Below are 21,795 nucleotides of genomic sequence, written 5' to 3'. Positions count from 1 at the left end.
GTCAGATACTCACCAACCAAAGGGACACGGTCAGATTCCCAGTGACCCCCTCCCCCAATGATGTGCAACACCCATCCCCCCGACCCATCACAAACTTCTCCAACTGCACCGTTATAAGCTTTCACATTCACAAGACCATTCCTGCAAGGTTGATCACTGGTCCACCCAAGGTATACAAACAAGTCTATTCTCCAAGTTCGAATCCCTCAGTCGGGCTGACAGCAAACCGTTCTCCGGCTCATTCACTCCGATTTTCAATTCTTTGTAGCTCAGACACTAATATTTTTATCTCCTTTCAGAATCACAACAGCAATCACCAAAACACGTATTTTGGTACAAATCAAGTTTCTTCCAAGTCACACTCGAATGACAGACCCAAGAAAAGAGTATCATCAGGGCTTTGCTAGGTGAATTAGTGTTTGCCACCCTTGTCTCGCCCTGGGCTGAAGCACAGAGGGGTGTCCCAGCCAGAGTCCTCCTGGCCACCCTCCTCTCTGACACCTGGACGCGCCACATCTTCCAAATCCACCATATGCTCAAATAGGGAGCAAAGGAGCTCCAGGACCCATTGCTCCATCTATGAAGCAACAGGCAGCCGGCTGGCTGCTCTGACCATCATGTTGAACGAACTCACGCGGCCACACAGCCCTGACACCAGCTCACAATCCCTGGCTTTTGCAACTCAGAGGCATCCATGAAATTGCTTCAGACAAACAAACAAATAAGCAACCCATGGCCAAATGTTTCACAGATAGCTTTGACTTTTGTGAGTATGTATGGAAACTTCTTTCAAACACTCACAAAATCATTGTGATTTTCCTACACTTCCCATGTCCTCCCAAGGGACCATTTACTGGCGGTAAACTCAGGAATGTCTAGAGCTAGCGCGACACGTGTACTTTCATTGTCCTTTCTCAGTACACACGGCGGGTTTCTTTAGGGTCAATCTAGTTCACTCCAGACCCTGGTCTTGTCCACGATCAAATGGCCTGTGTCAGAGGTAACTAAGCACTACCGCCAAGCCTTTCCACTATGCTTCCCAGGAGGAACTTTATGAGGTTAGAGGACAGAAAATCGCCAGCCTGAAGTCACAGTGCCAGGGCTGTGTCGGGGTGAGAAAAACTCCGAGAAGCATCTTCACCCGGGCTATTTAGCTCCCTGCCCCACCCCCCCACCCCGTCTTTTTCACTGGGAAGAAACAGCAGCGCCAAGCTTAGTGCCTGGGACCAGTTCAAACTAGGACTTGGGCAGCCTGGACACGTGACAGACGTCCAAGAGAACAGCTTGGGGCTTGTTCTCTGCTGCACCCCCGTGGCTGGCACTCAGGAGGCTCCATGGACAACTGTGGAATGAACAGGCCAGCTTTCTGAAGACAGGAAGCTTTCTAAAGTCTGGTTCATCTTTAGATTCCCAGAATCTAACATCGTGCTTGGCACTAATAGACACTTGATAAATTGTGATTCTTTTCGTGAATGACGCGTAAATTAATAACCTAATTAAATCATCGGGAAAGACATAAAGTAAGACTCAGGTGTAAATAGGATTGATTACATGCTTCTGCTCGGAAAGACTGGCTCTCGTGACAGCTGGGAACCAGCCACTAGTGTTAGGGGAATGCCTCCTGCTCTGTGCTGTGCCTTGAGGACGGATAGATTACACTTATGTCCTTCTGTAAACTCGAAACCGGATGGATTCCTTATCGCCAGGCATCCAGGATGCCTTCTTGGCTCATCTGTCTTTGACAGCAGCTAGTGAAGGGGCTGACCTGCTTATAATCCCGCAGTTCAGGGACTGTTCGCGTGATCTCTGAATGGAACGGTCTGATTCTAGGCACCAGATCCACAGAGGCAGAATAAGACTGTTTAGAGGTCCGATCCAAGATCAGCTGTCTTTGTGTCTCGTGACGTAGGTCACGGATCTCACAGAACATCCTGGGATGTCTCTCAATAAAGAGATTACACAGGGGTGTTTTCGTACCTGGCCTAGTTGTAATTCTTTGCGTAGCTTCAGGATATACTGAAGTATTTGGGAAAATAAAAGCTGCACCCCCTGCAGACAAAAGGAAAGACAAAACATGTGAAGGTCTTTTGCTGTGGTTGTTGATCTGATCTCAGCAACAGCGCCTAATCTACTTTGCCCCATGACAACCGAGGGAGGTGGCCTGCTAGAACCTGCCACGCCAGACTTCGGGAGAAGGGACTAGCACACAGGTCACAAACAGATGCGGAAGATGGAAGAGATGTGACTCTCTCTGTGCCCCACTTGGCATAAGGCGTCTTGTGTTTTGATTTTACAGCTTCCTGCTTAAGCCCATCCGTGGGCCTGCCCATCCCCCTGCAAGCTCATTTTATTAAAACAATTCTATGGTGGGTGTTTTAATTTTCAAATCATATAAAATCCATAAAACATTTTACAGCGCCCTTGGAAAGTAGCACCAAAGAATGATAAATATTTTGCCAAAGAATATGTGGATTTTTAAAAAAATTAATCCGTGTCTCTGTTCAGATGCACATTTTCCCTTTCTCTCTCTCAATCAGTTCTCAAATTGTTAGTGGAAGTAATTCTCTTTTCACAGGTCAGTCCGTTTGGAATTTGTCGTCCTGCTTTTCAACTGCTTCTATGTTTAGCAATAGCAAAAATAATGAAGTCAGAGCTTTCCTGACACTTTCACCCTCTGCTAAAAATTTTTTAAATGACTAAGAAATTATCAGAAAGTGTGTGTATCTCCAAGGCATTTCCTAAGACAGGGGAATTACTTTGTCTAAGGTGCTTGCTATTTCTGGCCACAAGGTAGGTCATTAATAGGCTGATTGTGTAACCTACATTGAAAAAGTGTATTATTGACTCAAAGCCATTTTTAAAAAATTTCAGATTAAAAGCACAACATTCTGGCTACTGGAGATCAACGAGCAATCCCTTTGTAATACTCAAGCCTGGACTCACTCACATCATACATTTAAAAATAACATGGCAAGTATTTGGAAAATGGCTGTATTCCTATGTGAGGGCTGATCATGAATTGGCTGGCTTGCCTATGAGGGGTTATTTAAGTCTTTCCAACACTAGATGGTTTTCTCCCTAGCCTGGTGGTGGCAGAGGGTCCCTGCAGGCTGACAACAATGGGGTAAGCAGCCTTCGGCCCTGCTTCTGTAAGTGTCTCCATCACCAGGGAGGAAATGGGTGTGACCAGGGCCACATTCATCCACAGAAAGCCCAGCCTCTACTCTCAGGCTTTACTAGGAGGGGAGGGAGCAGGGTTAGCCAGGAAGAAGCATCACATTAAACTCTATCAGGCTCAGGCAAAAAAAAAAAAAAAATAGATAAAAAAATAAAATGTAGCATCAATGGTTAGACGTAGAATAGCAGGTATTTAGTTAGTCACTAATTTCAAATCTTCCAAAGTCATAACACAGTTTCCCTCACAACAAAATCTCCCCCAAAGTAACCGACATTCCCTCCTACTGCCTTTTGCAAATGTACAAAGACTGTGCAAGAAGATTCAAGTCAAGTTGAATGGCCTAAAACTTTACCAAAAAGGGAAAAGTAAAACTCCTGCTTGTCCTAGTAAACATTCCTTTAAGAACAAAAATCTTAAAAGGAAAAAAAGAAAAAAAAGGAGCATTATGCTACGGGCCCCTTCATATGGAACATGCTTTTAGTTTCTACAGTCAGCACAGGGCATACTGGAGGACTAATAACAGCAGACTGTAACCCAGCCAATGTGAGCTAAGGCTCTGGCTGAAGGCTAATTCTGCACATCTCCTGGTTGAAAGAAATCCTTTGACTGGCAAGGAAAGCGGGGGAGTGTTCAGAGACCAAAGAGTGCCTCCTGCCTTGAGGCTGTGGTACCGCCAACACAGAGCCTCAACCTACCAAGGACCCCTGAACCATCCACCTCTGACTTCTGCCTTCCTGATGCACTGACTGTCCCCCGTTCTACCTGTAAAGCATGCAACCTGTAAACATAACCCTACACTTGTCCTGGGGGGAAGGGGCAGGGCCAGCATTACCTGTGTTTCTAGCATGCATTAACCGTGGAGAGTTTTGTAAGGCTTTATCAACATCATCTGAAGTCAAATGTGGAAGAGGTGCTACAAAACAAAACAAAAAGCAACATCCAAATCAAAAAAGAGAGAGAGAATTACCTTCCTTGAAAAAAAAAAAAAAAAAGAAGAAAAAGAAGGAAAACATTCACCCCACTCCCCACCCTGTTATCATGGGCTGCTTGGAAATCTCTCCATGGCCCTGCTACTGGTTAGCATGTTAAAACCTAGACGGGGATCCATATTGAGTTCAGGGAAGAAGTGGCTGGGATGCCAAGCAAAGCATTTACACCAAAGAGTTCACATCACCCACTGTTGCACTATCTCTACTATCTCCTTCTGATCATGCTTGACATTTGAAATATTAAAGCATGCAGCAGACTCTGTGGATTCATGCCTCTCATTGCCAAGACGCCATTCCCACTGTGACAGGCTAAGCCGCATCTCACGATACCAAGTGAAAATGTTCCTCATTTTGTGTTCGAGTGGAATATGAAGGGGAGCTTGGTTTGGCTTTAGGGAAGATATACTCCACAATTCCCATCAAGTAGGAGCCTTCCCATAATGTTTCTACTTCTATTTGGGCATCATGGAGATGAAATAACGTGTGACCAGATAAAGCTCTGTTTCCCTTTGGCATGTGATCTTCCTGCTTGGGGGACTCTGGAGGAGGCAGCTGAATGCTAGTTGACTTTGCCCCTTCTCGTAAAAGCGCTGACTACTTCTCACTACGCGATCACCTAAGTCATCACTTATAAGCATTCTCTCAGATACTAGTGGGAATCGGGTTAGGGCAGCAAGATGCTGTCGGCAACTGGGCTGAACCCTCGCATCTTACGTTAACAAGGACCTCTTGACAGTGCTCTCTGTGGGAGCGGGGACTGCCTTACTCTCTCTGAGGTAGTGGAGATGCGACAGAAGGATGTCAGCGTTGTAGCTCGGGGTGAGCCTCTGAAAGTCGTCTTTGGTCATCTTGCACAGCTCCTTCCCGTCAATATTCTGGAACAATAAGATGTCGACATCCGGAAGGCCATATTCTTTCACTGCCCACTCCAGCCACTGCCGGACATGGTCCGTACTCCATAGCATAGGATCTGAAAGGGGATGGAAGCGTATTTGGTCAACTCTTGAAGACAAATTTCTGGGGTAGAGCCATATCCCAGGTGGGATCTCCCACCAGCCATAGCTTTCCAGAGCATCCCCTCCCTCTCTTCCAGAAGCACAGCCTCAAGCCAGGCTCAGGGACCGAGGAGAATGTCTGAGGAAGACCAACTGACTCACAGTCAGAGACCATTGTCTTTAAAGTGAATTGTTCTGGAAGTTTAGGATTATTCACACCACCTGCCCTTCTGTTGCTCATATAATCTAAAGTTTCCTGTAGGGATGGGATTTTCTTTTTATTAGTTTCTTTATTCATTTATTCATATAAAAATATGTGTATGTGTGAATATATATATATAACTGAATCACTGTGCTGTACACCTGAAACTAACACAACATTGTAAATCAACTATACTTCAATTTAAAAAAGAATGGGAAAAAATGAATAAGAATAAATGAAAACTTTCTTTCCTCAGAAAACTACTGGTATCTTTATATGAAATAACAGCAACACATATCAGGAAGATGTTAATTACAGATTACCAAAAAAAAAAAAAAAAAAAAAAAAAAAAAAAGTCCCATACAGTATTTGTCTGAAATACTGAGAAATATTGACCACAGGATTGGAGATGATGTGTAGGTCAACCAGAATCCTAGCACTTCCCAGGAGCTAGTGTTTCTAAGAGAGAGCCGTCCGTTACACGCTTTTCCTGCAGAGAACTTGGTTTTGCAACTAACTCACACCTGCAGGAGGCAAGCTGGCTGGGGGGCTTTCACATTCCACAGCTGGGGCACAAACACCCCACAGGATGCAGGCAGTGTCATCACGCTCTGCTGCCACATATGGGAGGGGAACCCTGTATGACCAGGAGAGCAAGCCTCTGGGGAAAAGGAGCAGGTGATCCCCAACGGACACACAAGTTGGGACCACCCCACACAAACAGCCTGGGTGGAGGGGTGCCCAGGGCGCCTTGCCAGCAGACGGGGCTCCTCCCTGGGGTCCCTGAGCACAGAGAGACACCTGGGCAAAGGAGTAGGAGCCCAGAGTCCTGATCCCAGGGTCTCTCAACGCTGCAGCCTCCAGAGGCTGCTTCTCCTTTCTGTGTCTGTTTCCAATGTGTAATGAAAGCCTTGGTCTGGGTCCTCTGGACAGGCTCGTAGAGGGCAGGCGTGCCACGATACTCAGATCATCGTGAGTGAAAATATCTGCTGGGGGAATACATCACTCTTTTGAATTGCTTTCTAGCTAATAGTTTTAGAAGCTTGTTCGGTCTTACTAATGTTTCGGGTTGCTCAAGAATGGGCATTTGATGTGCTTTTGGGATACATTTTTGGTTTCCAGAGTCAGTGGCAGTAACAGTGAGAAACAGCCAGACAGTCACCGTCACCAGAATTCTCCCTTTCTCCCTCCCTCCCATCCTTCCTTCTTTCCTTTCTTTTTCTTTCTTACTCTCTTTCTGCCTCCCCCTCCCTCCTTTTGTTCATTCCCTACTTTTTCATGTCTTTTGTAATAGATAGAAATTCTTTCAACCCCAGTAGAATCCATCCCTAACCCATTCCCCTCCTGGACACTCCAGGAGGAACCACTATCCTGAAATGATATATGCATCATCCCTATACATATCTGAATACTTTTACCATATCCACTGCACATATGTTGTTGTGTGCCTTTAAGCTAACATAAATGGTACCTGATTTGCTTTTGGCGTTCGGCACTGTATTTTCAAGATGTGTCCAGGTCAATCCATGGAGGTATATTTCATCATTTAAGCCGCTCTCGGATATCCCCACCCCCCCACAAATATAACCAACTTACTTATCAATGAAGACCCCTGTGTCTCCCTCCCCACCCACATGTGAAGCAATGTGCATTGGTCCACAGCCTGGGTTCCACATTAGAATCATGGGGAGATAAAAAACTACTGATGCCTGGTCTCACCCACAAAGATTCTGAGTTAATTCTGCTGGAGGGCAGCCCGGGCATCAGGGTTGTTAAAAGCTGTCCAGGTAATTCTAAAGTGGTTCAGACCATCTACCCTGGGGCTTCACTACTCAGACTGTGGTCGTGGGATCTAGCAGCCTTGGCATCCCCTGGGACCTAATTAGAAATGCAGAATCCCAGGTGCTGCCACAGGCCTGCTGAATCAGAGTCTATATTTTCATAGGATTCTCAGCTGATCTATGTGCACATTAAGCTTGAGAAAGTGCTGGCCTAGGTGAGCACCTAGATGTAGAATTGCTGGTCATAGGGCCCATGCATAGAAGCTATAAACTAAGAACTCTGGTTCTGCTACAAAGCGCAGAACATCTACAAAAGCTCAAACGGCAGTGTTGACAGAAAGCTGTGCATATTCCTTTGTAATCCAAACACATGGAAACATTTTGTTAGCCTGTGAAAACCGAATGTGTATTGGGAATGTTAACTCTGTCCAAGTCACTGAAGTTCAGATGGCTCTTTGCCATTGGGTCAGCATTCTGCTTTCAGGGATAAAATGTTCTAAACTCCAGAATGTTTCCATAGAAAGTCCTTTTTTTCCTTTTTTCTCATGGTATGTCATGACTCCTCGTTATTCAGGAACAGATCATATATTGGTCTTAGGATGCCCTGAATTCAAGTCCTCTTTCCTTGGTTCTGTGCAGAGGACAGTTAAACGGCCCTCTCGGAGAGAAGACCCTCCCTTCCAAAGGGGTCCCCGAGCCATTTCCTATAAATTCCACAGCTAGGTATTAGCCAAACTCTTCTTTTTGTTTTGTTTTGCATTTAACAACCTGGAAGGACTATGTTTTGGTGTAACTACCTCCTAGAAATCAGTTCATTCTAGGAAGGCATTTTCTTCTCTGAATGGTAGAAACAGATATTCTAAAAATGATACATAAACATCTTCCTGAAAGTTCCTGGGTCCATGTTAAAACGGTCAAATGACGTCTTAGGAAGACAGCCAAAAAAAGAAGTCCAATCTCTCCAGCATCCCTCGGTGTGCCTGTTCATTGGTTTCCCTCGCTAAGCCCAAGGTTTTAATGGCACATTCAATTTTCGTTTAAGGGAATCACATGCAAGACCCCAGAGACCAATTCCTCCTTGACCTGCCCTGTTATAATCCCTAAGTTCTCACTTTGGATTGGTCAAATGGCCATTCTCTTGTACTGCTGGCGTGAGCGTAAATTGCTACAACCTTTCCAATGAACAATTCGGCAATACATTTCAAATGCCTTTTAAAAAACTGTGTGTATAGTCTCTAAACTAAAAATTCCACTTCTAGAAATTTATCCTTAGGAAATCATGGAGGAAGTGCGCAATGATTTATTTTCAAGGATGTTCTTTGTAGTGTTGTTTATAATAGCAGAACACTGGAAACACCCTAAATGTCCCACAGAGAGAGAACTAGTTAAGTTGTTGTACATTTAGGAACAGTCCTGTGATATTTAGAAACTAAAAATTACACTGCTGAATGTAGTTATTGATATGAAAACTGTTCAAAATAGATTAAATTTAAACGTTTGAAACATTACGGTAGAATAATTATATTTTGCAAAGAAATATAAACATATCCATGGAAAGAATTTTGGAGAGATATGCAGTGAAATGGCAACTACTGTCTCTGAAACAAAGGCAGTAGAGATTTAAAAGTTTTCTTTTCACTAAACTTTATCTTCTCTCTTTCCTACAACACACATATAATACTTGGGTTAAAAAGTTATTTATAAAAAAAGTATTCTCTATGTTTCAAAATCAAAACAAGGTTTTATAAAGGATTATATATATATAATATATATATATTTGTTAAAGTGTTTTTATAAAACTTTCAAGAGCATAATATTTTAATGTCACTTTCTTATACAGTTTGTTAATGGAAATTGCTTCATTTGAAAAGAATAAAATTACACAAAGTCAGGTTACTCCTGTAACCTTTTGGAATTTGATCTCCATACCTCTGCCCTATACATTTATAAGAAAAGAATATTAAAAACAAAATATGGCCACTTGATAGAGTAAATGAGATGTTCCTTTCTAACCTGTCCATGCGCGCCATTACTCTGGACCTACTCTACTGATGCAAAGAGAACAGTCTGCAAGGGGCAAGTCCAAACTCTTCAGCCTAAAGCACATGACTCTTAGGTTTCGGGGCCCACCATCCTAACAGGTATCATCCCCTGTCCTTCCCCAACCCCTTCATCCTACACACATCCAGTTGCCATCTCCTGAACCCACACCCCCTGCCTGCACCCACACACCACCCACTGCTTGAGGACTCGCCCCTGCTTGCATCCTCACCTACACTCACTACCCGCTTTGGGTGTCTGTCCTCCACGCTCTTGAGGTGTAAGCACTTATCGTGAATACTGATAACAAGACAGGAGGCCCTGTCTCTGCTCTGATGGCAGAGCCCACCCTGGGCTCCCCACAAACTCCGTGGGCCAGGCATGGATGGTGCCCCTGTAGACAGGGTTGTTTAGGGTTCAGGTCTGTGTGTGGGGTCCCAGCTCACTCCTCAACTCCACAGAGCACCCAGTAGAAGCTTCCAGGTCTCCTCCATGGCCCATAACAGGTCAGCAAAGTTTTCTTGCTTCTGGGCCACCCACCATAACAGAAGGGAGCTCACGAGGCCCCACAAGATTCAAGAGGCCTCATCTCTTTCCTCAACCATGCATGTGAAGGAGAGAGGGGGGGGGCAACAGGATGAGCTCCAACCAAGGGTGAACTTTGCCTCTGTTCAGGGGTGGCATCCCACACCCTCTGCCCCAGGTAGTGATGCAGCTCAGAACCTGCCACCTAACCTCACAACTAAGCCTGGATTTTTGTGTTTTTTTGCTCATCTTATTATTTTTTTTAATTGAAGTGTAATTGATTTACAATGTTGGGTTAATTTCTGCTGTACAGCACAGTGATTCACTTATATATACATTCTTTTTCATATTCTTTTCCATTATGGTTTATCACAGGATATTGAATACAGTTCCCTGTGCTATATACAGTAGGACCTTGCTGGTTATCTATTTTATATATACTAGCTTGCACTGCTAATCCCAGACTCCCAATACGTCCTTCCCCTATCTCCCTCCCCCTTGGCAACCGCAAGTCTGTTCTCCATGTCTGTGAGTCTGTTTCTGTTTCGCAGATAAGTTCATTTGTGTCCTATTTTAGATCCCACATATAAGTGATATCATATGGTATTTGTCTTTCTCTTTCTGACTTACTTCACTTAATATGATCATCTCTAGTTGCATCCATGTTGCTGCAAATTGTATTATTTTGTTGTGAGGAGTATTCCATTGTATATATGTACCACATCTTCTTTATCCATTCATCTGTTGACGGACATTTATAAAACAATGTGTAGCCTCCAAGGACCCAGAGGATAATGACTAAAGCTGAATTTAACTGAGTTATTGAGCATTTACAATATACTCAAGTACCTCAGGGATTCAGAATTGGCCAAGACAAAGATGCTGAGAATCTACCGAGGTAGGCAGCCATGAAGACAGCCCACAAAGCAGAATGAAATCTGTGTTATCCAAGCAGGACGGGAGTACAGAGAAGCAGCAACTGATCCCAACAAGGAAAAAAAGGGAAAGACTTCACCAGAAGGGTTTGGCTTGAGCCTGCATTAACAAAAAGGATTTTCACAGAAGTAGGGTGACAAAAGCAGAAAAGACCTTTAGTTTAGGGGAACAGCTTGAGCCCAGCTTCACACCCACAGAGGCATGAAATAGCTGATGGTTTTGAGGGACATGTGAGAAGTTTGGTGTGGCTGGAGTGGAGGGTTTAAGAGGGAGCACAGAGACATAGGAGGATGGAAATGAAAGCTGGAGACAGATCAAGGAGAGCCTTGAGGATCTTGCTAAGAAGGCTAGACTTTATGATCTAGGAATTTCAGAGTCATTGAAAATGTCTGAGGAATCAAAGAATGTCTTAAGTTACATCAAGCACAGCAAAGTTGGTGATCAAATAAAAGGCTTTATTGGGAGCCAGAATACCCATATTGGGGCTCTGATTCAACCATTCTTTAGATATAAAAGTTAACCTCTCTAGAATTCGTTTTCTTTTTTCTGTGGGTAATTAAGTGAAATGTTAGGGGAAGAGAAAAGTAAATGAGATAACGTATGTGAAAGCACTTTGCCAACAATAACACATTACAGAGCAATAATGCAACCACGCACTGGATTTTGCATTGCAAACTCTGCTAAAATGAAATAAACAATCTATTATCACAGGGTCAGCCTCTTCCTCTAAACACAGAAGTCTGATTTATCACTTTATTTTAAGAAGTTTTCGGAGGTGCTTCTGTGAGATGAACCAAGAGCCACTACAGATAAGTTGTTTTGTTTTCAGCCCTCCAGTCCAATTGTTTTGAAAACATCTGTGTCATCACTCCACATTTCGTGGACATCAAAATGGTAAACCCCTATGGTACAGGGTAAAAGAAAAAGGAAGCCATCTCTCTCTCTGCAGTTTCTTATTTGTATCTTAGATTACATGGTTAATATCCAAAAGTTTTACAAATGCTATTTCAGTAAACTGGAATTAAAACAATAAATAAAAGCAAAGCAGAGTTGCACCGTTTAAGGTTTGGGTGCAGAAGCAGGGGGAGGAGGGACAAGCAGTGAGTGGAATTAGGGTTGAACATTATTTTTACATTTCCCTGAAACTGGATTCTGCCCTAGTAGAGTTCCACTGCTGCCAGGAAAATATTAAGTAGATATTTAAATTAAGCAAAAGGATATTGCATTGCTGAAGACATACTGTACCTTCTTGAAACAAAATACCTCATGTAGGCAAACATCCTGTTTTCAGAGACCCCCAACCCCACCCCAGAGGAATGAATAAAAGCAAGATTAAGCAAGAAGCAAATCGGTGATAATATAACCTCCGAGTGTCATTTTTCTTGAACAATATCAATGTAAAATATTGGCTTCCAGAAAGAAAAATCACCCTTGGTAATGAAAAAATACCAACAAAAATAAAATGTACTTCTGAATCATATCAAAATCCTATGAGGTCTTTGTTTATAAAACCAGACCTTGGTGAGCCTGCCAGTCTGCTGTCCCACACACTCAGAAGCCTGCACAAATAAGATTTAGCATGTTGCCTCCTCATTGGAACAGACTTTACAATTTATAAAGAAGCTTAATAAAGAGAACTAGCTCACATTTGAGCTTCACTCCACAAGAAACTGAAATTTGAGCTCAAGTAAAGAGCCTACATCAAGGTTACTTCTGAACCTTTTCATCTCCATACTATGAACGGGGCGCAGTTATTGTTTTGATAATTACTGATTTCTAATTTTATGGCACTTTGGCCAGTGAAGCAGGTATAAGATATTGATTTTTTGAATACTGGTTGTTACTCCTCTGGTGGCCAATTTCTGCAAACTGACCATATGCTTAAGAAGAAGGCTTATCTTCTAATTGTTGAGTGCAGGTTTCTATGAATAACCACTAGACCAAAATTAGTAAAATGCATATATAATTTTCATGTCATTGATCTATCAAAGACTGAGAAAGGCAAATTTAAATCTATCACTAAGGTGGATTTGTCTATTTCTCTGTACAGTTCTTTATGTATTTTGAGGCTATGTTATTAGGTATATACAACTTTATCACTGTTATATATTCTTCATAAGTGTAAACTGCTTTTATTATGTGATAACCCTCAATTTTCTCCAGTAATGTTTTCTGCTTTCTGTTTCCATTCTTGTCAGCTTTATTTTGACTGAAATTTAACTACTACATCTTATCCCATCTATTTGCTGTCATTCCTTCTCTGTGTTAGATGTTTGTGTAAATAGTATATACATAACTAACTTTAGAATATTTTTTAAAAATCTACTTTATGACTTTCTGTCTTTGATGGCAAGTTTGGTCTACTTACATTTATTGTTGCTGATATATCTGATTTCTACCACTTTATGCTTTCTATTATTGCTATGGCTGTTCTTTATTTCTCCTTTCCAAATACCTGATTGGATTGATCTATTTTTCTTTGTTCCTTTTTTGTCTCTCTACTTGTTAATCTTTAAACAAAACCTAAAGTTAATCACCAAGTGTGCTTCTCCCAAAGAATGGAAGGAATTTAGGAACCCTCAACACTAGTCATTCATCCTTATAAGATAATGTTGGCCAATATTTTTATTCCACGTTATTAGAGTCTGTGGCAGGAAAACAAAGAAAGGTTAAGGGCCCAGAAAATAACTAGAGTTTTGTCAGTTTCTCCCAGCTCACTGGAGATTTTCTTCTACTGCCCTCTGTGCCCTGTTTTGTTGTTGAGAAGTCTGCTGTCCTCATAACTGTCATTATTTTCAGATAGTCTGTCTTTTCTCTTTAGTGCTGGCTCTAAAGCACTTTGTCTTTGGTGTTCTTCAGTCTTACCGTAATGTAATTAGAGAAGATGAATTCTTATTTATTCTTCTCTGACTGGTTTCCTGTATTTGTAGAATGGTTTTGTCCATCAATTTTGGAAGAGTTTTAGAATATTGGAAGAGTTTTATCTCTTCCAATATTTCAGCTCTTCCATTCTCTTTATTTTCTCTTGCTGGAACTTCTATTAGATCTACATAAGACATGACTATGAGTCCTTCCCAACTGTTGACTTTTTTTCTCATTTTCCGCCCCTTTGTCACGTGCTGCACTCTGAAAACAATCTCAAGTCTCCCTTCTCTAATTCACTCTTTGATTTTTTTCAAATCAACTGTTTAATCCATCTACTGAGTTTTTGGTATTTTTTGACGCTGAATTTTGAATACTGCTTTGTGTTTCTAGGAATTCTATTGTTTCTTCCTCAAGATTATCTATTCTTTTCCATAATATCTTCTTCCTCTCTTTTTTGGTTCCTTCTTTTATGTATCTAGTCACTTTTAAATCTATTCACTTTATATTCTCTATCATACTTCAATTATCTAATATTCTTTAGGGTTTAATCATGTTGTCTGTTGTTTCTGCTGAATCTTGGTCTTGGTAGATTGTTTCTTCCTGTTTTCATAATTTGGGGTTGCAGAATCATTGTCTGTGGGTCTTTGTAGGAATTCTGTAAAGCCTGGATTGAAGGCAAGCTTCTCCAGGAAGATTTTGTACTTGCTTCCTCCAGGTGCCTAAGGTTATCACTAGCTCATAACTACTTTTCAATGGTTAATTTCTGACTCAGGATTGTTGGACCACACAGTTGTGTGCATGTGTGTATAGGGTAAGGGGAGGGATCAGGTCCAACTCCTGCTTTGTGCAAGACCAAGGTCTCATTTCCTGCCCCTAATTAACCTTTAAAACCCAAATCTCTGTATTATAGACATTGGAACCCCACCCCCATTCGTGCCACCTAAGACAACCAGGTGACAACATGAGAATGGGCTGCCCTGTTCTCAGTTCCCCGCTTTTTTTTAGTCCCTAAGAAATTCACTGACTTTCTTCTCAGTTCAGCTATGCATTTAAAAGGATGTTAGGGCTTCCCTGGTGGCACATGGTTGAGGGTCCGCCTGCCAATGCAGGGGACACAGGTTCGTGCCCCGGTCCGGGAGGATCCCGCATGCCGCGGAGTGGCTGGGCCCGTGAGCCATGGCCGCTGAGCCTGCGCGTCCGGAGCCTGTGCTCCACACGGGAGGGGCCACAGCAGTGAGAGACCCGCGTACCGCAAAAAATAAATAAATAAATAAATAAATAAATAAAATAAAAGGACGTTAGATTCTATGCATAATTTCCAGGTGCTCCACAAGAGATCCTTTTAAGTTCAATATTTTACTAGAACCAAGAGTCTTCTCTGCATATTTTTTACCCATTTACTTTAAAACTTTTCCATTTTCAGTGCAGCTGTCAACCTAGCTCACACTATGTTCCACTTCATTCATTTATTAATTAATCAACGGTCAAAAGTTAATTGTACATATGAATTGTTCAATACCCTAGAGCACAAAAACTGTAAAAAAAAAAGTGCCTACTTTAAACTCTCTGAGAATCAACAATGCCATTATGTATTTTATTCAAAACATACATGACTACATTATTTTTGTTGGTCTCTAAAGATACCTTTGAAATTCTGACATGCCAAAATATTTCAGGGGATGGAGACATTCTTAACTCCTCTTGAGTGGATTATCTAGTTTGGGGATTTTGGTTTTCTTTATTTGTTCCCCCATTATCTCCTCTTAAGTTATTCCATGACAACGCTACTTATGCCCATCATGTTTTAGAGATAGAGTGACTTGTTCCATTTCAAAGTCTCTCCCTGCTTGGGTTTTCTTTCTTTGCCCCTCTTTAAACGTTGGTGTCCCTGGAGTTTTGTCCTCGGTCCTCCACTCTCCTCACTTCATAGATATCCCTGGGCATCTAGGCTCTCACGTTCCAACTACAACACGCATGCTGTATTGGTTTCCAAGGGTTGCCATTAACAGAGGACCACACACTAAGTGGCTTAAAACAACAGGAACGTGGTCCCTCATAGTCCTGGAGGCTAGAAGCCTGAAATCAAGCTGTCAGGAGGGTTGTGCTCCCTCTGGGACTCTGGATAAAATTCTTCCTTTCCTCTTCCATATTCTGGTGGTGGCTGGCAAGCCTCAGCATCCCTTAGCTTGCAGCCACATCTTTCCCATCTCTGCCTCCATCTTTACATGGCCTTCTCCCTGTGTCTTCACATCATCTTCCCTCCATGTATGTCTGGGTCCAAATGTCCCCTCTTGATAAGGACACCAGTCGTTTTATTAGGCCCACCCTTGTGACCTCATCTTGACTTGATCAAATCTGGAAATACTCTTATTTCCAGATCAGGTCACATTCCAAGGCACCAGAAATTAGGACGTCGACATATTTTTTGGCGGGGGAGCAATTCAACCCGTAACACATGTTTATCCCTAGAGTCTAGGGCTTTCTCCCAAACGCCTGACCAAATATGAAGAGAAGAGCTGCAATTTTGGGAGGTATCACTACAACCCAAGCCCTGTTTATACTTCACACATATGTCTTATTTAATCCATACAGCACCATATGAGGTAGGCATTACTATCATCCTTATTTTAGTGGCAAAAACACTAAGGATCAGCAAGATTAAATGACTTCCCAGAGCTAGAAAATGGCATAGTTTAGAACTCACGTGCAGTGACCCATGATAAAGAATTTTAACCCTAGCTCTACATGGGCCCACTGAACTGCCTTGTGTGTATCCCATGGGCATCTTAAGTACAGGATGAACGAAACCAGAATCATCTATCTTAATTTTTTTTCTACATTTACTAACATCCACCCAGCCATTCTCGCCAAATCAAAGCTATTTTCAATGCGATTCTTCTCTTGGTTTTCAGGAAAAACAGAGAAATCATTATCATCATGGAAATGTAAAGGTTAAGGGCTGAGCAACAGACGATCTTGAACATCTCCTTTACCCCTTGACTTATTACTTACATCTCCTTTGAAAAGGCCATTTCAGAATCTACAACAATTTAACAAATTTATTCCATCATTCTTTTACCTTGTGTTCTTCCTGGACATTTTTGATCATGTAGGATAGGAATAAGAGCTCAGACTATGGACTCAGACAGAACTGGGTTAGAATTCTGGCTCTCCACATCATTGGCTAGGACATCTTGGGCTACTATCTTATTTTCCCTGGTTTAGTTTCTTTATCTGTAAAGTGAGAATAATAAATAGTCCCTAGACCATAGGATAGTTGTGGGATTTAAGTGAGATAATCCCTTTTTAATAAAGAACATGGCCAACTGCCTGACAACAGTGTGCACTCAACAGATGGTGACTGCTGCTATTTCTGTCTTTATCATTTCAGTCACACGTATAACCCAATGGCAGTTTCCTCAATTCAGCTCATAGTTTAAAAATATAATTAGTTTTGACTTTAGGATTTAAGTTTTAGTTGGTCTGGTTGTTTAGTTGCTTGACTTAGCATAAAAAATTGTAACCAGAAGCTTATAGAAACACATTCCATAATGCAGACATAATGGGAGAGATCTTTGGAAGTGTTTAGAGGCATGACAAAGTAAAATAAAGAAATGTATAGTTTATAGAAAACAAATGTGTGGTTACCAAAGGGGAAAGGGAAGGAGGGGTACAAATTAGGGGTGTGGGATTAACAGATACAAACTTTTATGTATAAAACAGATAAGCAAAAAGGATAGACTGTATAGCACAGGGAATAATACCCATTATCTTATAATAACCTATCATGGAGTATAATCTGCAAAAATACTGAATCACTGTGTTATACACCTGAAACTAACACAATATTGTAAATCAACTATACTTCCATTAAAAAAGAAAAAAGAAATGTGTAGCTTTACCAACAAGTTCTTTAAGTATAAATGAGCACAGGCCTGGGAACTGGCTCTGGTCTCACCTATCTCCGCGTGTGTCCTCGGGAAAGTTGTTTCACCTCCCTAGGGCTCGATTTTCTCATGTTTAAGCGTTTTGTGATAGTTAATTGTATGTTTCCACTTGACTAGATCATGGGATGCCTAGATATTTAGTTAAACATTATTTCTGGGTGTGTCCGTGAGGGTGTTTCCAGAAGATACCAGCATTTGAATTGTGAGACTGAGTAAAGCACAGACAGGGAGAGGGGGACAGAGAGAGAGAAAGATTGGTTCTGCTTCTTTGAAGAACCCTGATACAAAGCTGAACGAAGATCACCAAGGATCTTGTACATCAATCTCCTATGATTCTGTGATTCCCACTAACTAAAGCTGGATTCCCATTCCCTCGAATAAATGCATGTTTACTAACTTCTGCACACGGGCCACGAGCTTGCTGCTTTGGCTGGTGGTGAAGAATATGCAAAAGACATAATCACCAACTCACGATGCTCACAATCTAATAGAACAGACAGGCTTATAAATAACTAACTCTAATAAGATTAAATCGTAGTAATATGTTGGTCATCTGGGCTTGGTTGGAGAGTGTATTCTTCTATTGCTTATTATTCGTCTGCTTTCTAGCAAAAGCCCAGCTTGGAGATGTCCTATGTAGAGAGGACCGTGTGCAGGTGATGAGAGACTTCTGCCACTCTGAAAACTCAAAATCCTGACTTTCTAAGAAACCAGACCAGCAAAGACTCACACTGGGCATACGCTCTCTGTCTGCACCGAGCTGTTCGCTAATGTAACTCACTCTGTCCATGGAGGATGTCACAAGAAGCAGGCTGGCACTACATGGTACTGCCACTGTGGCAGGATGGTGGTCACGACTGTAGCCTCAGTGAAGCCCGAACATTAAGTCCAGGGATCCTGCTTTTAGGATTCTGCACCAATAAAAACATTGCCTTCCCTGTGAAACATTTTTGAAAACAGGCATTAATTCCCCAAATGGCTCTTTTTTTATTTTTTTATTTTTTATTTTTTCTTTCTTTCTCCCTGTAGTACGCGGGCCTCTCACTCTTGGGGCCTCTCACTCTTGTGGCCTCTCCCATCGCGGAGCACAGGCTCCGGACGCACAGGCTCAGCGGCCATGGCTCACGGGCGCAGCCGCTCCGCGGCATGTGGGATCTTCCCAGACCGGGGCACGAACCCGTTTCCCCTGCATCGGCAGGCGGACTCTCAACCACTGCGCCACCAGGGAAGCCCCCAAATGGCTCTTTTTAAGCTGGCCACCAGGAAGCTCAGAGCCATACTGGAAGCTTAGCTACAGCATCTAGGCCAAGCTTGTGCCCAAAATGGCTGCATTCCTCCTTCATGTGACCTTGGTTTTCCATTAATATTTATAATTGCCTTAGTACTGATCTCTAATTTCTAACTGATCAGTAGCTTGGTTCACATGATTATCAGTAGCTTAGTTCACAAGGCATCTCAAATCCTTCATGGAATTAAATGCTATGTCCAATATACAGATGCATTATAGAATATAGTATAAAACCAAATAAAGTGTGGCGATGAAAGAATTGGTAAGACGTTGGCAGAGAAGCAATGAAGGTGCCAGCAGATCAAGGATGGCTTCCTAGACAGGGTGGATTTCAAAGATGCCTTGAAAAGTGAGAAGGATTTGTTAGCAGAGAGAGGAAGGGCATTCCATCAGAGGGAACAGCATGGGCGAGGACACTTGTGACAACACAGCACAGGAGTAGAATGATGTGACTGGAGGGCAGGACAGGGTGGAGGCTGCAAAGGGATTTAGAAATCTTGTCATCAGGGAACAAAGGAAGCTTTTCTTTACTAGTCATGTTTACAGTCATCTTGTTCCTCAGCTATTTTGAAACATGTCTGAATCACTCATTTGAGCTCTTAATCATACTCTCTGCTGTCACGAATTACTTAACTTCATGTGGCTGGGTCTTATCTGCTTCTCACAGGCTTTGGTCATTTCCTCTGTGACTGGTGTGAGAGTAGCAAGTACCCAGTAAATACCTTATGCATTGAGTAGAAGTTACCCAGCAGGGAGGGTCTGAGGAAGACACGATACAAGAAGTTCTAGCCATGTGTGTTTGGGGGCCAGGAACAGGGGCTTTTAAATCACATAAGAGCTTTTATTCTTCATGACTAGAATATTCTAAGTGCTCAGTAAATGAATGAATGAATGGATGGATGAATGAATGAATGGATGAATGAATGAATGCAGACAGGGAGCCAGTTAAAAGATGAATGTGGCAACTTTTTGTCTCTGAGACTTCTGCCAAAAAAATAACAGTGACTGCCGGAGGCCACCCGGCACACGGAGGGACCGCATCACTGCTGCAGAGGCTTCATCAGACATCACAAAACTTACGTCCTCTAGAACATATTAGTTCCATTGCACAATGGGGACCCATTCTTTCTAAAAATCGATATGTGTTCACAGCCTTGGTGAAGAAGAATTGGAAATACCACCTGAAAGTCAGATTCCCGGGTTGTCCCCGAGTTGTCTCGGCTGTTGATGGGAGCACAGTAAAATGTATAAGGCTGAGTACTGTGCTTGATCTGATCTGTCTGAATGGAGCTCAGCTCTGCCACCAATGAATGGAGCTGCGGGGCTTCTTCCTCAGCTCTCACACTGTGTTTTGTGCCTTAAATGGCCCTGTATTTCCCTGTGAGTGTCTTGATGCAGGACCTTTACAGAATTTATTGTGCCAGCCAATGACAGCCCCCGAAACACATCTGAAGGGAAAAGCTTTAGGACAATTCTTTCTTTTGCCAACTTCCTTTTCTAAATGATGCCTTTATTTCAAATAATGAAGGTGTATGAAAGCAAAATTTATTTAGTGTCTTCTATCTAGCTTAGAGCACCTCAAACCTTATAATTTATGAAAATCACACAGGAATGTGTTAACTATGCAGAATCCTCAACCCCACGCCAGGATTCATAAAATTTAGCGATGGGCATTTTTAAATCATAAGTCTCCCAGTGAACCCTGATGCAAGTGGTTCTGATCACACTTGGGAGAAACATTTCCCAGTCAGCCTCCAAATTAAGCTGAGCCAGCAAAGAGCCATTTACCTGGGTCCCATGTCAGGGCCCCTCTTATTAAGACTAATTTCACTGAATGATACTTTGATCTACAACTGTGAACATGAGAAACAGCCCAACCCCCTGAGATGTAGACCTAGATATACAGATATTCACACCAAATAGATAGACAGACAGACAGGTATGATACATAGATATAAATGATAGAGACAGATAGATAAATGATAGATATACAGATGATAGAAAGAATAGATGATTGATAGATGATGAAAGAGAAAGAAAAGAAAGAAAGAAAAAGGGAGGAAGGAAGGAAGGAAGGAAAAAAGGAAGGGAGGAAGAGAGAGAAAGAAAGGAAGAACAGGTGTGATGTATTGTCTAACCACTACACTTCGAGGGGGAGGGGCACAATCACCAACCTTGCCAGGAAGACAGGTGTAAGCCAGGGTTTCCCAGAATGTCTGGCAACTCTGATTATTTTTCTTGTGACTTCCCTGTTACCCTCCTACAATAAACCAAGAAACACATTTTTCTCTAGACTCAGAATTAATAGCTGGGCCATCTTTCCCACATTTGTTTTCTTTTTATTCTAGGGACACTGAGGCAGGCATATATTGCTGGAGGCACCTTCACACAGCCTGCTGACACCTTGGACCCAAATAACACCCGATTTTTGCAACTGTGCAGGATTTAAAAGTTTGCGTTAAAAATATATACATATATGCACAAACATACAAACCCCCTCCTGGTTTCACCGTCTGTTAAGTTCTTACTTTAGCCCCGTTCTCTATCCGTTTACTCTGAAAATGGATTCTGTCTTGTTCCTTTATTTATATTTGTGTGAGCTTTCTTAAATCCATTTTGAAACAAGGAGAGAGTGCAAATATATCCAATGAAGGTATATATTTATTCATTAGGGTTATTTTATGAGTTTCTTTAAAGCTCTTGAGTTAAAGACAGTGAGTCTCAAAACCAGGAACTTTGAGAAGTGAGGAATTCAGGTACAAGAGTCCAATCTGAACACAGACAATACCCCAAGTTCTGCTTTTTCTTCTCGCTAACACACCAATCTTCAGGCCAGTGTGTATCAGGACCATTTTTAGGTCTAGGACATGAATGTCAGTCTGTAGGTGATTGATGGTGCAAAGTGCTTCAGAGTAAATAATGGAGTTTTTTGGTTATCTTTTTGATTTGCACTTATGAGCGCCAATCATTGTGTTTAAGTAGTAGGAGCTATATGAACCAGTCAGAACCAGGTTTGGAGAATTCTACCTAAGTATGCGGAGTTCCCTAC

General features: G+C 42.1%; 1 protein-coding gene across 4 annotated transcripts in view; it reads right to left on the bottom strand.

Moving 5' to 3' along the window:
• ERG (ETS transcription factor ERG) overlaps window positions 1-21,795 on the bottom strand; it is a 211,727-nt gene that overhangs the window by 16,477 nt on the left and 173,455 nt on the right. For 3 of the 4 annotated variants that reach the window (XM_007470483.1, XM_007470480.1, XM_007470481.1), the window contains 3 exons: window positions 4,934-5,137; window positions 4,011-4,091; window positions 1,978-2,049 (listed from right to left, as the gene is read on the bottom strand). In XM_007470483.1, coding sequence (XP_007470545.1) covers window positions 1,978-2,049; window positions 4,011-4,091; window positions 4,934-5,137 — 357 coding nt within the window. The remainder of the gene's footprint in view (window positions 1-1,977; window positions 2,050-4,010; window positions 4,092-4,933; window positions 5,138-21,795) is intronic. The other variant, XM_007470482.1, reaches the window with a different exon arrangement.

Source organism: Lipotes vexillifer, unplaced genomic scaffold (assembly GCF_000442215.2).
Source record: "Lipotes vexillifer unplaced genomic scaffold, Lipotes_vexillifer_v1.1 scaffold402, whole genome shotgun sequence".
NCBI lineage: Eukaryota > Metazoa > Chordata > Mammalia > Artiodactyla > Lipotidae > Lipotes > Lipotes vexillifer.
This window is presented reverse-complemented; position numbering and strand designations above follow the sequence as displayed.